The sequence below is a fragment of the Phocoena sinus genome, chromosome 8, assembly GCF_008692025.1.
Source record: "Phocoena sinus isolate mPhoSin1 chromosome 8, mPhoSin1.pri, whole genome shotgun sequence".
NCBI lineage: Eukaryota > Metazoa > Chordata > Mammalia > Artiodactyla > Phocoenidae > Phocoena > Phocoena sinus.
The window spans coordinates 40,533,152-40,552,614 of record NC_045770.1 but is presented as its reverse complement, the minus strand read 5'-3'; the positions used below and the strand labels follow the sequence as shown (position 1 = coordinate 40,552,614).

At 39.0% G+C, this 19,463-nt stretch overlaps 1 protein-coding gene across 5 annotated transcripts in view; it reads left to right on the top strand.

Moving 5' to 3' along the window:
- Nucleotides 1-19,198, top strand: part of DEUP1 (deuterosome assembly protein 1) — a 233,610-nt gene extending 214,412 nt beyond the window's left edge. For 4 of the 5 annotated variants that reach the window (XM_032639855.1, XM_032639858.1, XM_032639859.1 and 1 more), the window contains 2 exons: nt 3,137-3,251; nt 18,411-18,587. In XM_032639855.1, coding sequence (XP_032495746.1) covers nt 3,137-3,251; nt 18,411-18,587 — 292 coding nt within the window. Of the gene's footprint in view, nt 1-3,136; nt 3,252-18,410 lie in introns of all 5 variants that reach the window. The other variant, XM_032639856.1, reaches the window with a different exon arrangement.
- The last annotated feature ends 265 nt before the right edge of the window (nt 19,199-19,463 follow it).

Genomic DNA, 19,463 nt, shown 5'->3' with positions numbered 1-19,463 from the left:
AGGACACTGTGAACTCACCAGTGGAGAACTGTAAAGCACATATCTATTAATTTTAGCAAGTGAAAAAGGCAATGTGCTTTCCTTCCCTCACAGCACGGCTCAGTGAAGTCAAATAGTGAAAGCTGTGTGTATTGATTAGGCAGAAAATAATTTTAAAAAACACATAGTCATATTTACATATCAATGGTTAATGCAATAAGGTCATATTAAGCTATTTTAGAAAGGAAAAAGCTTTTAGGTAAAGGTATATAAAGATAACGTTCCACAAAATTTTTAAGTCTGTAGTCTAATTTTTAGCCACTTCTTGCTTTTACCTGAGGAAGATTTGTATACTGTATTATTAAAATAATCTTTTATCCACTTGGAGGTGACTCAGTTTTTGTTGTTGTTTTTCACTCCTGTTAGAAGTGATAAGAAAATTTTCATGCTCATCCACTTAAAATGTGAAGCATTTTAGGATATTCCAGAGGATTTACTTTCCAATAAGAAAGTTATTCAGCACTTTAAAAAAAATTAATGAATGAGATGAAATTGAATTTGGTGAGGATGCATTAAATGTCTTAAAAGTTTTTTAAATTAGAGTTTTGAAGTTTAAGGATCATTTACATTCTCACTTAGAGTAGTGGTATCCAGAGCTATTAATATACAACTAATTTTAATGGCAAATCAGTTTTATAATAAATGGAGCTTTATATACGATTCATACTTAAAACTGAATATACAGCTTTAAAAATTATATCCTGTACTGGAAAGATTTTGGTATTCACAAGCAAATCTAGTCAATAAATTAAAAGTTTGTAATACTAAAAAACCACAAAGTCAGGTTTGTCTTAATCACTCTACAGGATCCCTTGTCAAGGAATGAATAGCTGGTTAGAAGCAAAAAAAGTAAGTTGAGTAAGTTTTGGCACCATGGTGTTGCTTAATCAGGAGAAAAACACAGCAGGCGAAAGAGTTCTAGGCCAGGAAATAATGAGTAGTTCATAGAATAAGGGAGCGTTATGTGGAGTGTTAGAAGGCAAGGCTGGAAGCAGGTAAATTAGCATAGTTTGTGCAGGGATCCTGTTCCATGCTGAGGACATTACGCGACAGCCCAAGGAGGGTTATAAAATTAATGGAGGGCCAGGATTGGATGTACAGTCGGACAACTCTGTAAACTGTGCAGAGTTGACTGAGGTCTCAAGCTGACTCCCGTTGGATAGAGTTCTGCTCCCCAACAAAGCAGCCACGTCCTGCACTCCTGGCAAAGTAGGCAGAGGCCTTAGAATGGGGCCTGTGGAAAAGCTAATTGAACAGACCGGCTTGTGAGAGTGTATTAAAAGCCTTCTGAAATAATTTTTAAGATAGCTTTTAAATTGATATTCTTAGCGTGTTTTTGCAAGGTGGTTTTATGAAGTATTTGAATAGCTGTATTCTAGAAGAACAACTTAGATATAAAGATGATTTAAAGCAAAAGTACTTTACTTCATAATGTAGTCTTTCCTTTCAGTTTCTACATTTTATTGATCTTACAATAAAGAGAATGTTCGTACATAAATTTTAGTAGTTAAGACCGTACAATTGTATCTATACATCCAAAGCCAAATGGATAATTGAGATAATTATTTAGATAATTTAAGACAAATAATACTTTCCCTGAATTCTCTGTATAGTTGAGATTATAGAGAGACGTATATTTCTTGAACCACTTCTATAATTATCTTATTTTTTCCCCACTGTGCTTTGAAGTGTAGATGGTAGCCTCACTCAAATTAAAAGGTTCAGCTGAAGACTCTATGCAGATGTACTAGGCAATTGTTGTAATTCTACTTGAATTGTGGGATGTTTCATTTTATTGTGCACATCATAAACCATGTTATTTCAGTTTAATTTGCTGTTCTGTTTCCATGGTAATTATGGTTTGGAAGAACGAATTTTAAAAAAAGATCTATTTCAAGATAAGTAAAAATGTAAAGCATGTTGTGTTTGTTTTTATGTACCAGTTTACAGATGCCTCACTTACCTTTTATTGCTATTTGTATGCATAGCTTTGAAAATGTTTGCATAATAAAAAACAAGTTTATATAGATAGTCTTTGGATAAGAACAGAGGAAAAGCATGAAACTTTTTTGAATGGTGTGAAGTTAAAATATGAAGACTTTGAAAATGGTTAATCAATACCTGTGGAGAATTTGGATTATTAGTAAAAATAAATAATTTTAAATTCAAGGGGTTTTTATGTTTTCATGGTCTTTGATGATTTTGATTAAATTTAAACCCCATTTTCATGAATTAAGGTTCAGAAAAAATATTTATCAAGCTCCAAACAGCCCCTACTGTTAGGACCTTTTTGTGTAAAATTTTAGGGTAAGTTTCTTTCTTTGTTTCATTATTCATTTGTTTAGTCAGCATACCAAAATTTAAAATCTCACTGGTACTTTGTTCAGTCTCATCTTCTACCCCATATCTTAGCATAAACAGCAAATTCTATACTGCGCCTTTCATCAAATTGTGGAGTTCAATTCTCATAACAACCTTTTTTTATAAATGAAAAAATTAAGGTCACAGAAAGATATAGTCACCTGCTCAAGGTCATACAACTAAGGGTGGAGGAGTTCAGGAGATGATGTAAATTGAAAACATGCTATAAATTATTAAGCTCCTTAGAAATTAGAATTATTATTATACAGAGACGTATTAGCATCAAAAAAAAAAAAAAGGAATAACTCTGCTAAGAAAGCCAGTGAGGTTAAGTGAAATAAAAAATTAAAAAAAAAAGAGTACCTATTTATAACTGTCAAGGGCAGCCGTGTTAACTGTTTTGAAATTTTTCTCAAACTGTTTTAATATTATTTAATTAAATGGCCAAGAGATAAAACAGTAAAACACAGAAAGGGAAAAAACGTAGGCAATAAGAATGGCAGAATATTTTTTAACAATTATAAAAGTTTTCTGCTTCATTATTAATTGTTCTAAGTCTTTTAAGTGGAATAGAAATTATCAGGAAAATTATTTTCCAAGAAATACCCAGATAACAAGCACAAACGTTTTGTTGTGTTTTCCTCACAGTTAGATATCAGAGATATTTAAATCCTTAGCCCCATAAATAAGCAGGTGTCCTTGGGAGCAATAACGACAACCAGTCCTTCTCTTTTAGATTTAACCACGATCGTGAGCCAAACAAAAGTGCAACACCTTCGTTGCCACCTTCGCCATTTCAAACCAAAGAAATGACAAGTCCTTTGGTTAGTGATGATGAAGTATTCCCAGTGGTGAGTTGCTGATTATTGGTTATTGTTTTTTCCTTTATAGGGTGATTACTCTTACACTGATACTGATATACTGATGTGTACATAGTGGTTAAAAAAAAACATTGCTCCTTGAATAGGACTCCAAGATGGGTCTTGTGAATCATCTGGCCATGACTACCTATAGAAGGAAAGGATCCATAATGTTTCATGAAGTATTTCACTTATAGAACAGGCCAGAATTACTGGTGACTCTTTTTTTAAAAAAATGCAAGTCACCTCTGCACATTCTAAGACCTCTCAAAGATCTGTATATTTTAAAGAGCTACAAGTGATTTTTTGTGCCTGTTTTTTTTAAAAAAAAACAAACAACTTTTGTTGACTCTGACATACATACAGAAACATGTGCAAATCAGAACTGGACAGCTTGATGAATTATTGAAAAGGGAACACAGCAGTGTAACTACCACCCAAGTAATAAAAAGAGCATTAGTTGTACTCCAGAGGCTCCCTTCTGTGCCCTTCCAGTCACTCTGATTCGCTCTCAAGATAACCACTGTCTTGACCTTTAACATCGTAAATTAGTTGTGGCAATTTGTAAATTTTATATAAATGGTATTACACTATATGTGTTCTTTTGTATAGCTTCCCTTGCTCAACATTGTTTCAACATTGTTTGATGAGAGTCATCATCCATATTGTTGGCTGTAGTTTATCCCTTTTTGTTTCTCTATAGTATTACATTGTATATAAATACTATATATAATGATAGTGTTATATAATGATACTGATACAATTTATCCATCCTGCTATTGACAGATATTTGAATTATTGCTGTTTGGGGCAATTACAAATACTGCTTCTAAAAACATTCTTGCAAGTGTCCTTTGGTGCACATGTGTACATGTTTCCATTGGATCTATATCTAAGAGTGGAATTGCTAGGTTATAGAATATGCATAAGGTCAGCTTTAGCAGGTACTGTCAAGCTGTTTTCCTAACTGTTTGAGTCAGTTCTTATCCCTACAAGTAGTGTGTGAGTAGTCTCCTTTTCTATATTCTAACAGTTGGTGTTATTGGTCTTAATTTTAACTTTTATGGTCAGTGTGTAGCAACATCTTATTGTGATTTTAATTCTTGTTTCCTGGTGACTAATGAGGTGAGCACCTCTTCATAAATTTATTGGCTATTTTGATATTCTCCTTTGTAAAGTATCTGTTTGATTTTCTTGCCTAATTTTCTACTGGATTCTCTTTATTCTTCTTGATTTATAGGAGTTCTTGGTATATTCTAGATATAAGCCCTTTGTTGAGTATATGTATTGCAAGTATCTTCTCCCACTCTTGCTTGCCTCTTCCCTTAATGGAATGTTTTGATAACCAGAAGTTCCTAGTTTTAATACATTTGTACTTATGAATCTTTTCCTTTATGCTTCATATTTTTGGTGTCCTACTTAAAGCTTTTGTCTGTCCCAAAGTTATAAAAGATATTATCCTATGTTATCTTCTGGAAGCTTTGGCTCTTTATTTTTTACTTAAGTATACACCTGGAATTAATTTTTTGCATTTAGTGCAAGGTATGACCTCAGTCCCTTTTCCCATGGAAATACTCAATTGAATTTATACATGTTTTCCAGTTCTGTAGATTCTTTGAATTTTCTATATTCAGAATCAAAATAATGATAGTTAGACTTCCTACTTTCAAATCTTTATACCTTTCTTTTCTTCTTCTTGCCTTATTGTACACTAGGACCTCTAGTAAATGTTCAGTAGTAAAAGTGGTATTGCCAGCATCTTTCTCTTATTTTCAATTGCAAAGGGAAAGCATTCAATATGTCATCATTGTACATAATATTTGCTATATATATTTTGTAGGTTCCTTTTAAAAGATTAAGAAGGTTCCTTTTATTCCTAGGTTGCTAAATTTGTTTTCACGAGTTGATATTGAATTTATCAAATGCTTTTTCCACTGCTATTGAAATGACCATATAATTTCTCCTTTGCTCTGTTAATGTGGTGTTTTTTTCTTGACGTTAGATTGTTAACCCAACTTTGAATTCTTAGAATAAACACACTTGATTACTGGCTTTGGTCTGTTCATATTGGTTTAGAATTTTTGCTTTATGTTCATGAGAAAAATTAGTCTGTAATGTTTCTTTGTTGTCTTTGTCAAGCATTGGTATCATATTTTGCCGACCTCATAAAACAGGTGGGAAGGGTTTTAAATTTCATATTCCTTTGTTCTTCCTTTTCCCGGACTCTCTGTGTTGGTTTCTCTGCATAAGATAAAGAGCCACCTCTCCCAGCCTTGACCTCTCCCAGGCTTGAGGAAGTGGCCTCATGTAGGTTAATTTCAGTTTTATCATTTTTCTGTTCTTGGATTTTCATTTGATTTTTCTTTTTAGTTTCCAGTTCTTGGCTGAAATTTTCTACCTTGTGATTTGATTTACTGAACATAATCACATATTTTTAAAAGATATGTAGGTTTTTCACCTCAGAAACTAGTAGTACTCTTAGCAGTTACCTTTGCTTATATTCAAAGTGTATTATGTAATTTTTCAGTGCCTCTCCATGATATACCACTATTAGATACAAATTATAAAAACAAACAATAACAAAAAAACCCAGAAAATGTTTAAACTGGTTAGGCATCCCATGAGTACTTTTCTGCTTTTCTGGAATCTATCACCTTCTTTGGGTGAGACTGGTAGTAAGATTTAAGCTATTGTGGAAGAAGAAGACGTAAGTCCATTAACTTTGGATGTTTTAGAGATCTCTATAGCCCTGAAATGCTCTTTTGTTTCATCTCAACATAAAATGCCAAAATTATTTGAACAGAATAAAATTCCATAACAATAAAGTAAAGTACATAAATTTCCTCATTTAAGCTAAGGGAACATCTAAGGGGACTTAGCAAATTTTGATCAACAAAACTGATCTTTAAGTACTCCAAAGTAAGCACATACTCCAGTCCAGCAAGAGAAAAAAAAGGGATAAACTGCTAAATCCTTCATTGTTCTAATATCAGATGATTTTAGGATGATTTGTCTCTGCTCAAATATCACCTCATCAGAAACACCTGCACAGCTACCCTACAGTAGCACCTCCTTTGTAGACTCCCTGTCCCCTCATCCTATTTTTTGTTTTTCCATAGCACTTTACCATAAGATATTTTGTTTGTTTGCCTCCCTCTTCTAGAACTTAAGCTGCATTAAAGTAGGATTTTTTTTTTTCTATTTTTGTTTTCTGTTTTAACCCCAACACCTAAAACAGTGCCTGGCACTAGCAGGCACAAAAAGCATTCAAGAGTATTGTATAACTTAACACGGGGTTTCTTTCCACCTCTAAAATTCTACATTATTCCTTTGAGGAGTTCATAACTACAGAGTCAACCAGGAAAGAAAATTCTCTACTGTTGTAGGTCTGGGCACAGGGAACTTAAGATGTGATGGTGGCCCTAGAATTTCCTGAAAGACATAGCCCAACCCACCGTTCTGGGTCCAGTGATTTCCATCCACTGCTGCATTTTTACTTCTACACCAATACTGTTCCTACTCAGACCACCAGTGACATCCTAGTTGTTAATTAAATACACAGTTTAAAGAACTCATCTTCCTTAACCCTTTTCTCTTGATACTCTTATGTTCTCTGACTTCTAAGATGCTGTTCTCCACTGATTCCCCTACTGCCTTTCTGGTTACTCTTTCCCAGTCTGCTTCCAAGGTTCTCCCTCCTATACCTGTCCCTTAAATACTAGAGTTCATCATTCACTCAGTCACTGATAAAATAAACATGTATTAAGCACTCACTGTATGGCAGGTTCTGTTCTAAACACATCTTTGATGAGACAGACAAGTCTATAGACTGGTGAAAAATGAGGAGAACTCCATCAATGGGTGAATGGATAAACAAAGAGTGGTATGTATACATGGTGCGATACTAGTCAGTCACAAAAAGGAGTAAAGTACTGATATATGCTATAATGTGGATGAACCTGGATAATATTATGCTACGTGAAGGAAGCCAGACACAAAAGGTCATATATTATATGATTCCATTTATACAAAATGCCCAGAATAGGTAAATACATAGAAACAGAATGAAGGTTGGTGGTTACCAGGAGTAAAGGGGGAGGGAGGATTAGGGAGCAGTGGCTTAATGGCTATAGAGTTTCCTTTTGGGATGATGAAAATATTTTGGAACTAGATAGAGGTGTGGTTTTAGTACATTGTGAATATGCTAAATCCACTGAATTGTTCATTTTGAAATGGTTAATCTTATTTTATGTGCATTTTATCTCAAAAAAGAGGGAACAGTTAATGACTAGAAACAAATGAACAAGTAAGAAAATATCAAAAAGTTATAAATGCTATAAAAAATGATGAAAAGAAAGCAGACGATGTGATAGGAAGTGATGAGAGTATGGGGGATGACTTTAGGTTGAGTGGCCAAGAAAATGATTACTGAGGAGGGGACGTTTAGGATGAGACCTAAATAACAAAAAAAGATCCAGCCTTGAAAAGATCTGGAAGTAGAGCACTTCGGGCAGAGGGAACCACTGGTGCAAATCTGTATGGCAGGAAGAAGTTTGGTAAGTTTGAGAAGCAGAAAAAGGGAAGGGGGTGGTCTAGAGCTTAGAAGGACAGAGAGAGAATGTAATGAAATGGGGACAGAGAAATAGGCAGGGGAAGTCCAGGTATGTAGAGACTGTAGGCCATGGGAAGGAATTTGGATTTTATTTTAAAGCAATGGGAAGCCATGGGAAAGTTGCAAGTGGGGGAGTATATGATCAGTTTAAAAATTTTTAAGAGATCCATTTGACTGCCAAATAAAGAATAAATTATAAATTATAGATGGGCAAAGGTAGAAGTGGGGAGAACAATTGTCAGCCTATTTCAGTAGTCGAAGCAAGGGATGATGCTGCTGGCTTGGGAACGGTGGAGGTGGAACCACATGTTAGATCCAGGAAATGTTTTGGAGAGATCAGACTTGACAGTGGATTGGCTATGGGAGCGAGGGAAAGAGAGGACTCAAAGATGACTCCTAGGATCTCAGCCTGAGCCTCAGGTAGATGCTCATACCACTCTCTGACATGGAAGGCTAGGAAGGAGCCAGGGTTAGAGGAGAAAATCATGATTTCTAGGTTAGACATTTAAATTTAAAGTGTTTATTAAACATTCAAATGGAGATATTAAATAGGCAATAGATATGTGAACCTGTTAATCAAGGAAAAGATCAGAGCTGGAAATAAAATATGGGAGTAATCAGCATAAGGCTGATACTTAAATCTATCAGACTGGTTGATAATACTTAAAAGAGTATAAATGGAAAAGTTGTCCCAAGACAGAGCCTTAAACCATAACATTTAATGGTCCAATGGGCATCTTCAAGGAGAGGAGGAAAGTTTGATGGTGAAAGAGGTGGGGTGGGACCCAGGGAGGGATGAGGTTCATTTGTAGAAGTCATTAAGCAGGTAAGAAGGAATAGAATCCACAGTGTAGGTAAAAGGAAGACTCTGAAACAGAGTATGGTCTAAAATATGGCTCCAGGTGCAAGTGGTGTGGAGAGATGAAGGAGTTTCCACCTGAGAAAGAGGCAAGGCCACAATGCCATGAGTGAGAAAGTGAACATACTAGGGAAGTGCAGTAGAATGGCCAGGCAGTGCTAACTGACCATTTGAATTTGTGGTCATGAATTTCAAGTGAAACCAGTCCCTACAGTAATGTAATTTCTCCTCCATCCACCTGCCCAGCATTCAGTTGCTCAGGTACAGGCATGGTGCAGGCAGTTTAATTAGGCCTGGGTTTTACCAAATACCTAGGATAGAGCCAGGATATAGGGAGGGACAAGTTGCTGAATGGTTATCATAATGGATATGGAATATGAGCAGAGTTAGAAAAGAATGGAAGATATGAGAAAGTGGGAATACTAGACTAAGTCAGATGGAAGGATAATAGGTGGGTTGCATAAAATCTTTATTAGTAAGTAATGCAGTTATCACTGATGACAATGTCAAGAATATGACCACGGGAGTGGGTGCCTGAAATGAAGTGTTCCCCTACGTTTTCCTCTAGGAGTTTTACAGTATCTGGTCCTACATTTCGGCCTTTAAACCATTTTGAGTTTATTTTTGTATATGGTGTTAGAGAATCTTCTAATTTCATTCTTTTACCTGTAGCTATCCACTTTTCCCAGCACCACTTATTGAAGAGATGATCTTTTCTCCATCGTATATTATTGCCTCCTTTCTCATAGAGTAATTGACCGTAAGTGCATGGGTTTATTTCTGGGCTTTCTGTCCTGTTCCATTGATTTATGTGTCTGTTTTTGTGCTAGTACCATACTGTTTTAATTACAGTAGCTTTGTAGTACAGTTTGAAGTTAGGGATTATGAGTCCTCCAGCTCCGTTCTTTCTCAAGATTGTTTTGGCTATTTGGGGACTTTTGTGTTTCCATACAAATTTAAAAATCCTTTGTTCTAGGTCTGTGGAAAATGCCACTAGTAATTTGATAGGGATTGCATTGAATCTGTAGATTGCCATGAGTAGTATGGTCATTTTTAACAATATTGATTCTTCCAATCCAAGAACATGGTATATCTTTCCATCTGTTTGTGTGGTCTTCAATTTCTTTCATTAGTGTCTTAGAGCTTTTGGAGTACAGGTCTTTTGCATCCTTATGTAGGTTTATTCCTAGGTATTTTATTCTTTTTGATACGATGGTAAATGGAATTGTTTCCTTAATTTTCTTTCTGATATTTTCTTGTTAATGTATAGAACTGCAACAGATTTCTGTATATTAATTTTGTATCCTACAACTTTACCAAATTCATTGATGAGCCCCAGTAGTTTTCTGGTAGCGTCTTTGGGACTTTCTATGTATAGCATCATGTCATCTGCAAACAGTGAGAGTTTTACTTCTTTCCAATTTGGATTCCTTTTATTTCTTTTTCTTCTCTGATTGCTGTGGCTAGAACTTCTAAAACTATGTTGAATAAAAGTGGCAAGAGTGGACATCCTTATCTTGTTCCTGATCTTAGAGGGAATGCTTTCAGCTTTTCACCATTGAGTATGATGTTAGTTGGGGGTTTGTCTGTATGGCCTTTATTAATATTGAGGTATGTTCCCTCTATGCCCACTTTCTGGAGAGTTTTTATCATAAATGAATGTTGAATTTTATTAAAAGCTTTTACTGCATCTATTGAGATGATCATATGGTTTTTCTCCTTCAATTTCTTAATATGGTGTATCACATTGATTGATTTGTATATATTGAAGAATCCTTGCATCCCTGGGATAAATCCCACTTGCTCCTTTTAATGTGTTGTTGGATTCTGTTTGCTAGTATTTTGTTGAGAATTTTTGCTTCTATGTTCATCAGTGATATTGGTCTGTAATTTTCTTTTTTTGTGATATCTTTTTCTGGTTTTAGTATCAGGGTGATGGCCTCACAGAATGAGTTCAGAAGTGTTCCTTCCTCTGCAGTTGTTTGGAATAGTTTCAAAAGGATAGGTCTTAACTCTTCTCTAAATGTTTGATAGAATTCACCCGTGAAGCCATTTGGTCCTGGACTTTTTTTGTTGGAAGTTTTAAAATTACTGATTTAATGTCAGTACTGGTAATTGGTCTGTTCATATTTTCTATTTCTCAGTGTTGGGAGATTGTATCAATACCTTTATAAGAATTTGTCCATTTCTAGGTTGTCCATTTTATTGGTACATAGTTGCTCATAGTAGTCTCTTATGATCTTTTGTATTTATGTTGTGTTGGTTGCATTGTAACTTCTGCTTTTTCATTTCTAAGATATGGGTCCTCTCTTTTTTCTTGATGAGTCTGGCTAAAAAAATGTATCAATTTTATTTATCTTTTCAAAGACCCAGCTTTTAATTTAATTGATCTTTTCTATTTTTTTAGTCTCTATTTCATTTATTTCTGCTTTGATCTTTATGATTTCTTTCCTTCTACTAACTTTTTGCTTTGTTTGTTCTCCTTTCTCTAGTTGCTTTAGGTGTAAGGTTAGGTTGTTTATTTGGGATCTTTCTTGTTTCCTGAGGTAGGATTGTATTGCTATAAACTTTCCTCTTAGAACTGCTATTGCTGCATCCCAGAGGTGTTGGATTGCTGTGCTCTAGGTATTTTTTTTATTTCCTCTTTGATTTCTTCAGTGATCCATTGGTTGTTCAGTAGCATATTGTTTAGCCTCCACATGTTTGTGCTTTTTGCAATTCTTTTTCTTGTAGTTGATTTCTAGTCTTATAACGTTGTGATCAGAAAAGATGCATGATTTGATTTCAGGTTTCTTAAATTTACCAAGGCTTGTTTTGTGGCCTAGCACGCGATCTATCCTGGAGAATGTTCCATGTGCACTTGAAGAGAATGTGTATTCTGCTGCTTTTGGGTGGAGTGCTCTATAAATATCAATTAAGTCCATTTGGTCTAATGTGGTATTTAAGACCTGTGTTTCCTTATTGATTTTGTCTGGATGATCTGTCCATTGATGTAAGTGGGGTGTTAAAGTCCCCCACTATTAGTATATTACTGTAAATTTCTTTTATGTCTGTTAACATCTGCCTTATATATTGAGGTGCTCCTATGTTGGGTGCATATATATTGACAATTGTTATATCTTCTTCTTGGATTGATCCTTTGATCATTATGTAGTGTCCATCTTTGTCTCTTTAACAGCCTTTATTTTAAAGTCTATTTTGTCTGATATAAGTACTGCAACTCTGGCTTTCTTTTGATTTCCATTTGCATAGAATATCTTTTTCCATCCCCCCACTCTTAGCCTGTATGTGTCTCTAGAACTGAAGTGGGTAATTTGTAGGCAGCAAATATACAGGTCTTGTTTTGGTATCCATTCAGCCAGTGTGTTTATTTTAGTGGAGCACTTAATCCATTTACATTTAAGGTAGTTATTGATATGTATGTGCTTATTGCCATTTTGTTAATCGTTTCTGTAGGTCTTTTTGTTTTTCCTTTTCTTCGTTCTCTTCTTTTGTGATTTGATTACTATCTTTAGTGTTATGTTTGGATTCCTTTTTCTTTTTTGTGTGTTTATCTATTATAGATTTTTCATTTGTAGTTACAATGAGGTTTTGGTATAGCAGTCTACATATATACATGATTGTTTTAAGTTGCTAATCTCTTAATTTCAGATGCATTTTAAATGCCTTGCATTTGTACTCTCCTTCCCTCATGATTACTGTTTGTTTGTTTGTTTTTTGTTGTTGTTGTTTGCGTTATGCGGGCCTCTCACTGTTGTGGCCTCTCCTGTTGCGGAGCACAGGCTCCGGATGCGCAGGCTCAGCGGCCATGGCTCACGGGCACAGCCGCTCCACGGCATGTGGGATCTTCCCGGACCGGGGCACGAACCCGTGTCCCCTGCATTGGCAGGGAGACTCTCAACTACTGCACCACCAGGGAAGCCCAATTACTGTTTTTGATATCATATTTTACATCTAATTGTTTTGTGTATCCCTTAACTGCTTATTGTGGATATAGACAATTTTACTACTTTTGTGTTTTAACCTCCCTACTAGCTTTGTGTGTGGATGATTTCCTATGTTTTCCTTTACTGGTGAGGTTTTTCCTTCCATAATTTTCTTGTTTCTAGTTGTGGCCTTTCTTTTTTGCCTAGAGAAGTTCCTTTAATATTTGTTGTAAAGCTGGTTTGGTGGTACTGAATTCTTTTAGCTTTTGTTTGTCTATAAAGCTTTTGATCTCTCCATCCAATCTGAATGAGAGCCTTGCTGGGTAGAGTATTCTTGATTGTAGGTTTTTCCCTTTCATTATTTTAAAAATATTGTGCCACTTCCTTCTGAACTGCAGAGTTTCTGCTGAAAAATCAGCTAATAGCCTTATGGGGATGCCCTTGTATGTTATTTGTTGCTTTTCCCTTGCTGCTTTTAGTATTCTCTCTTTATCTTTAATTTTTTTCATTTTGGTTACTATGTGTCTCAGTGTACTCCTCTGTGGCTTAATCCTGTATGGGAGTCTCTGCATTTTCTGGACTTAGGTAACTATTTCCTTTCCCAGGTTAGGGAGGTTTTCAGCTATTACCTCTTCAGATATTTTCTTGGGCACTTTCTCTCCCTTCTCCTTCTGGGACCCCTATAATGTGAATATTAGTGCACCTGATGTGGTCCCAGAGGTCTCTTAACTGTCCTCATTTCTTTTCATTCTTTTTTCTGTTCGGCAACAGTGATGTCTACTACTCTTGTCTTCCAGCTCACTGATCCATTCTTCTGAATCATTTATTCTATTATTGATTCCTTCTAGTGTATTTTTCATTTGAGTTATTGTATTCTTCATCTCTGGTTGTTCTTTATGTTTTCTAACTCTTAGTTAAAAAATTCTAACTTCTTGCTCTGTGCATCCATTCTCCTCCTGAGTTCTTTGAACATCTTTATGATCATTACTCTGAACTCTTTCTCGGGTAGATTGACTATCTCCATATCACTTAGTTCTTCTAAAGATTTATCTTGTCTGGAACATACTCCTCTACCACCTCATTTTGTCTAAGTTGCTATTTGTATTTTTATGTATGTGGTTGGTAAGTTAACGTTTCTTGACCTTGGAGAAGGCATCCTATGCATCCGAGCAGTGCACCCACGGTATATGCTCTAGGGGTTCCCCCTAAGAGGGCTGGGTGGGTCCTCCTCTTATGACAGGCTATGTGGGTGGTCTGGTAGGCTTGGTTGGCCCCTAGTCTGGTTGGTTGCCAGGCCCTGCCTTGTGCAGTTGCTGCTGCTGGCTGCTGTTTAGTGGGGCCTGGTCACGAGGCAGCTGGTTGTGGAATCCTAGGGGGCCCTGGGGCTAGTGCTCACTGGTGGGTGGAATCAGGGTCCCAAAGACTGAGGCTGTCGCCAACTCACTGGCAGGCAAAGCCAGATCCTGGGGTTAGTGCTGGAATAGTGGCAGGGAGAGCTGGTTCCTAGAGTCTGGCTGCAGGGCCCTGGGATCCCAGAGCTCATTTCAGATCACTACGGGGGGAGGCAGCTGACTATGGGGTCCAAGGTGTCTGGAAGGTTGCGTTGGCCTGCTACTGGGCAGGGCCAGGGCCCAGCTAGTCCCAGGAGGCCTGCATTGTGGGATTGTAGTTTTCTTGCTTCTGGTGTCTGCTCTGTGGTGGGTGAGGCTGATCTAGAGGTTTGTGCAGGCTTCCTGGCAAGAGGGGCCAGTGCCTGCCCACTGGTAGGTAGAGTTGGGTCTTGGCCCTCTGGTGGGCTGGGCCCTGTCTAGGGGTGTGTCCACAGGCGGCTGTGGGTTCTTTAGTCTGTAGGCAGCCTGTCTGCTGATGGGTAGGGTTGTGTCCCTGCGCACTTAGTTGTTTGGCCTGAAGCACCCCAGCACTGGAGCCTGCTGGCTGTCGGGTGGGGCCTGGTCTTGGTGCTAATGATCCAAGATGTCAGTTGTCAGGAGTGTTCATGCAGTTGAATGTTTCCCGGTATGTCTGACACCAGTGTCTTTGTCCCCAGGGTTAGCCACAGCCACTCCTTACCTCTCCAGGAGACTCTCCAAGGTCAGCAGGTAGATCTGACCCAGGCTCTTATCAAATTACTACTTTTGCCCTGGGTCCTGGTGCACGTGAGGTTTTGTGTGAGCCCTTTAAGAGTGAAGTCTTTATTTCCCCTAGTCTTGTGGGGCTCCTGCAGTTAAGCCCTGCTGGCCTTCAAAGCCAAATGCTCTGGGGGCTTCTCTTCCCAGTGGTGGAACCCCAGGCTGGGGAGCCTGATGTGGGGCTCAGGACTCTCACACCTGTGGGAGAACCTCTACAATATAATTATTCTCCCATTTGTGAGTCGCCCACCTGGGAGGGTATGGGATTTGATTATATCGCAAGTCCCGTCTTGTTGTGGTTCCTTCTTTATGCCTTTCATCGTAGAAGATCTTTCCTGGAAGGTTCCAGTCTTTTTCATCGATGGTTGTTCTGCAGACAGTTGTGATTGTGATGTGCCTGTGAGAGGACGTGAGCTCAGGGCCTTTCTACTCTGCCATCTTCTTGGCTGGTGTTTTGGGCCCTGTGTCAATCAGTCACTGCCTCTGAGAAGAGGGGGGGAAGAGTAACTTCCCAGGTGAGGCAGGAGGCTCCAGTTTAGCCACAGGCAGATCTCCAGAGAAGTGGCCAGCTCTGAGCTGTTAGCAGCCGAAACCCACAGCAGCTGGAGGATAGGTGCACCAGCCTGGTGAAGGGATCCAGGTGGAGCACCAGCGGCATCCACTGCGGTCCACTTCTTGAACCACTCGGAGCCACATGTGCTTTTCATGTTGTTCATTCCATTCAGGCATAGCTTCTCCAAGATTCTGGCTGGTTATAATTTCTGGGAAAATTTGCAGAGGAGGGTTGGTAGAGCAAACTACAGCCCTTGATGCTGTCTCAAGGGCTTAACTGATACTCATCATCTCCTCACCCACTCTAGGTTCCCGGCCCCCTCAGCTGGCACTTCTGTTGGTCCAGGTGGCTTGCCTCGTGGGGTGAGCCCCTGGTTCCCGTGCCCTTATCAGGATGTGGTTTGTCATCTACAGTTAAATCTGGGCATGAGAGCACCAAAAGACCACCTCAGTGGATTACCTGAGTTGCAAACATATTCCTCACTGCTTCCATTATGTAGTAGTAGACTTACCTCTTCGTGATGCTTGGGGTCAGTTACTGCCGCCAGTATAGTACCTCTTTTCTGTGCCTCTGATCTGTCAGCATTAGGAGGCCAAAGTGAGTAGGTACAGCCAAAGCTTTAAGTTTAGGGAGACTCTTACAGTCTCACTTGGTGAGAGGCATTGCTTCTCTGAGACCAAAGACCTGTAGACCAACCAGACAGAGACAGAAGGAACAAATTCTCCAAGAGGACCAACAGAGAGTGAAGCCATTCCTACATCCTCCCTTCTGTTCCCAGATCACTGTTACAAACACAGTAGCCTATAACAGCCATTGGTTTAAAGTCTCTACCATATGCTGAAGAATGGCACCCCATCCTCACGGGATATGATTTCCAAGCTAATTCCTCAGCTGTGCCTTCAAGAAGCCTATCAGGCCAGCATCCTCTGGAGACACTTCATGCTGTATGTGGTAGAACCAGTAGATACCCGGTCATGCCCTCACTGCCATACTCCTCTGCTGTAAAGTAGGTTCGTTTATTATTAATCAGGATCTCATGTCAGTAAATCAGTTACTCTATGAGCCCTCGGATAGTGGTGCTGACCGAGGCCCTGCAGGCAGGAAAGGCAAATTATAGGATACCCATCAGTTCTGGTAAGGATAACACATTGCCCTTTCCAAAGTGTAAGGGACCTGATGTAATCTAATTGCCACCGAGAGGCTGGTTGATGTCCTTGAGGGACGGTGCCGTATCAGAAGCTCAGCTTTGGCCTCTACTGCAAGCAGATCAGCCATTCAACAGGAACAGCAGCTAGATGAACCTGGGTAAAAGGGAGATGGTGCTGTTCGGCCCATGCATAATTTCCACTGGAGTGGCCAAGGACAGAAGCTAGATCAAGTCATCCTGTCTACTTCTTAGATGCTCTGTCTCAACCGGGGCACACTAGCGTGACAGGAACTGTTCTGCACATAGTATACAGTTTTCTGCAGCAGATGGCATGGCCTTGCTGCAGAATCTCAAGGGTTTGTAACACAACTCCCCGCCAAACCTTGCCAAAGGCTCCACAGAGCACTTTTCTCTATGAGAAATTCTTCTAGTATGAGAGCTGCTAAGTCATTTCACCCAACTAGCAGGACTGCTTTCCCCCCCATTCCCAACTTACTGCAAAGCCCTTTCTTGCTCTGGGCCCTGCTCAAAAACAAACAAAACTACCTCTGTGTCCACGTAATAAATGAGTCAGGTTATTCCTCCCAAGAGTGGAACATGCTGCCTTCCAAACCCGAAGAGACCTACCAAGCTTTATGCTCCTTTCGTAGTGATAAGAAATGCAAGGCACATTAATTTGTGCTTAAAAGGAGATGTCCTGACATGTTCCATATCACCAGACACCTACAAACAAAGTGTCAAGCCTTGAATTGCTTCTGGGGTTTACCTTTCACTCTCTGGAGTACCTGTGTCTTTCCAAGCCTTCAACATGCTTGCCAATTCTTGCTCATCAGGGCTTAGCATGATGTTCATGTTACTGTATCATGTCCTATAGTCTGCAGTCCGTGGAACGTCCAGGTGGTCCAGGCTCCTTGAGAGTGTATTATGACAGCATCGTTAACATAAAACATGTTGGGGCGAGAACATGGATGTGTACCATCTATCCCATGAGAATGCTAACTGCTTCTGATCTTCCTCCTTGCTGAGTATTAAAAAGAATGCATTTGCCAGATCAACAGCAGCATACCATGTCCCCAAGACTGTGACATTCTACTTCAGTAAAGATGTGATACCTGGCACGGCAGCTACAGTTGGGGCTACTACTTGGATAAGCTGGCAGTACTCCACTGTCATCTGCCACAATCCCTACACTTCTGGCAGAGGCCAGACTTGTGAACTACATCCCCCTATAACAGTTCACCTGCATACAGATCGCTGACTCTCCAAACGCTTTATAAAAATCCCATTCTTCCCATAAAACAAAAGTTGAAGAAAAGTCTGGGGGGTGCCGCAGAACTAAAAAAATTAAAGTACAGATTTCCCCAACTTATTTTTTTTTTAAACTGAACAAATTATTTTGAATGAAACACTAAAATTATGGTATCATTGCCCTTTATTCCTCAGCCACACATTGTATATGTGTGCGTGTGTAAATAAGCACTACACAGGTCACAGTTAACTGAGCACTTCCATACCACATGAAGGGTGGAAGCAGGCACTCATCACTGAAGTGTTCTCAACTGCAGTTGGACAAACAAGATAGCCCCAGCATTACGCACCCACCTCCACTATACATCATGCTTTTATCCCACCTCACCTGGCCACCTCCATGCAGCAGCGAGCTCCCTTGAAGCCCAGCCTTAAGTTTCTTTCCTCTATAAGCTTTCTTTGCCCGACTCGACTGTACTCTTCACTTGCTGTTTTCGTTCCTTAAGCGTTTCATTAGCAGCAGCTGTATTACACTGGTGTAGAGAGTTCAGCTTAAGACACATTATTTCATTAAGAGTCGCAGTGTTTTGTCAGGGGTGAAGCTTACCAAGAAATATGAAAACTTTTTGTAAAAGACCTTGTGTTCCTCATCTAACTTTTCTTTTTCTTTTTTTAGTCGCCCCCAGATATAGCCTTCCCCGCTTCTTTGGCTGCACAGCATTTCTTTCTGGAGGAGGAGAAGCGAGCAAAAGAACTTGAAAAACTTCTGAATACACATATTGATGAACTGCAAAGACACACAGAATTTACTCTTAATAAATACACCAAGCTAAAACAAAACAGACACATATGAGCTTTTAAACTTTTTTATTTGCTTCGCCCACCCCAAGGAAAAAAGCTCTGGCAAAATATTTACAAAGCTGATTCACGAAACTGAGAAATTTTGTTCTGTTGTCCTGAGTAAATCATTTCTGTAAGGCAGCTAGAAAATAGTATTTTGTTCAATAAAGCTGTTTGTATTTCTGCATTAACAAACAAATTGTTCAGCTACAGTTACTCTAAAATAAACATGACTTCTCCAAAAGAGATTTTTTTCTCCAGTCTGAGGAATAGTTTGGAATTAAATATGCAGTTTTTTCCCCCCCCTGAATCATGTATACTGAAACCCATTTCCTCTGTAACAACACATGATGAGGGAAAGGGACACACTATATTCTAAATACAAACAGATCAAGTGCAGCTCTGTTGTACTAGGTTTGAAAACCCAATGATTTTTTGAAATGAATAGCTATGTAAACATCCTAACATTTCTTTTAGGAAAAAAAGATACAGCTTACTGTTACTGCATTCATCTTTGTAATGTCTCTCTGTTTTTTGTTTGTTTGTTTGTTTTTTGGTACGCGGGCCTCTCACTGTTGTGGCCTCTCCTGTTGCAGAGCACAGGCTTCGGACGCGCAGGCTCAGCGGCCATGGCTCACGGGCCCAGCCGCTCCGCGGCATGTGGGATCTTTCCCGGACCGGGGCACGAACCCGTGTCCCCTGTATCGTCAGGCGGACTCTCAACCACTGCGCTACGAGGGAAGCCCCCTGTCTCTCTGTTTTAACACAAAAGACCTGGAATGTGCTGTTTGCACACTTAAAACATACGTGCCAAATATTAATGCTTTCCTGTTCGTACTAATTATTACTTCATGGACATAAGATAAAGAAACTATAAAGCACTGCTGTT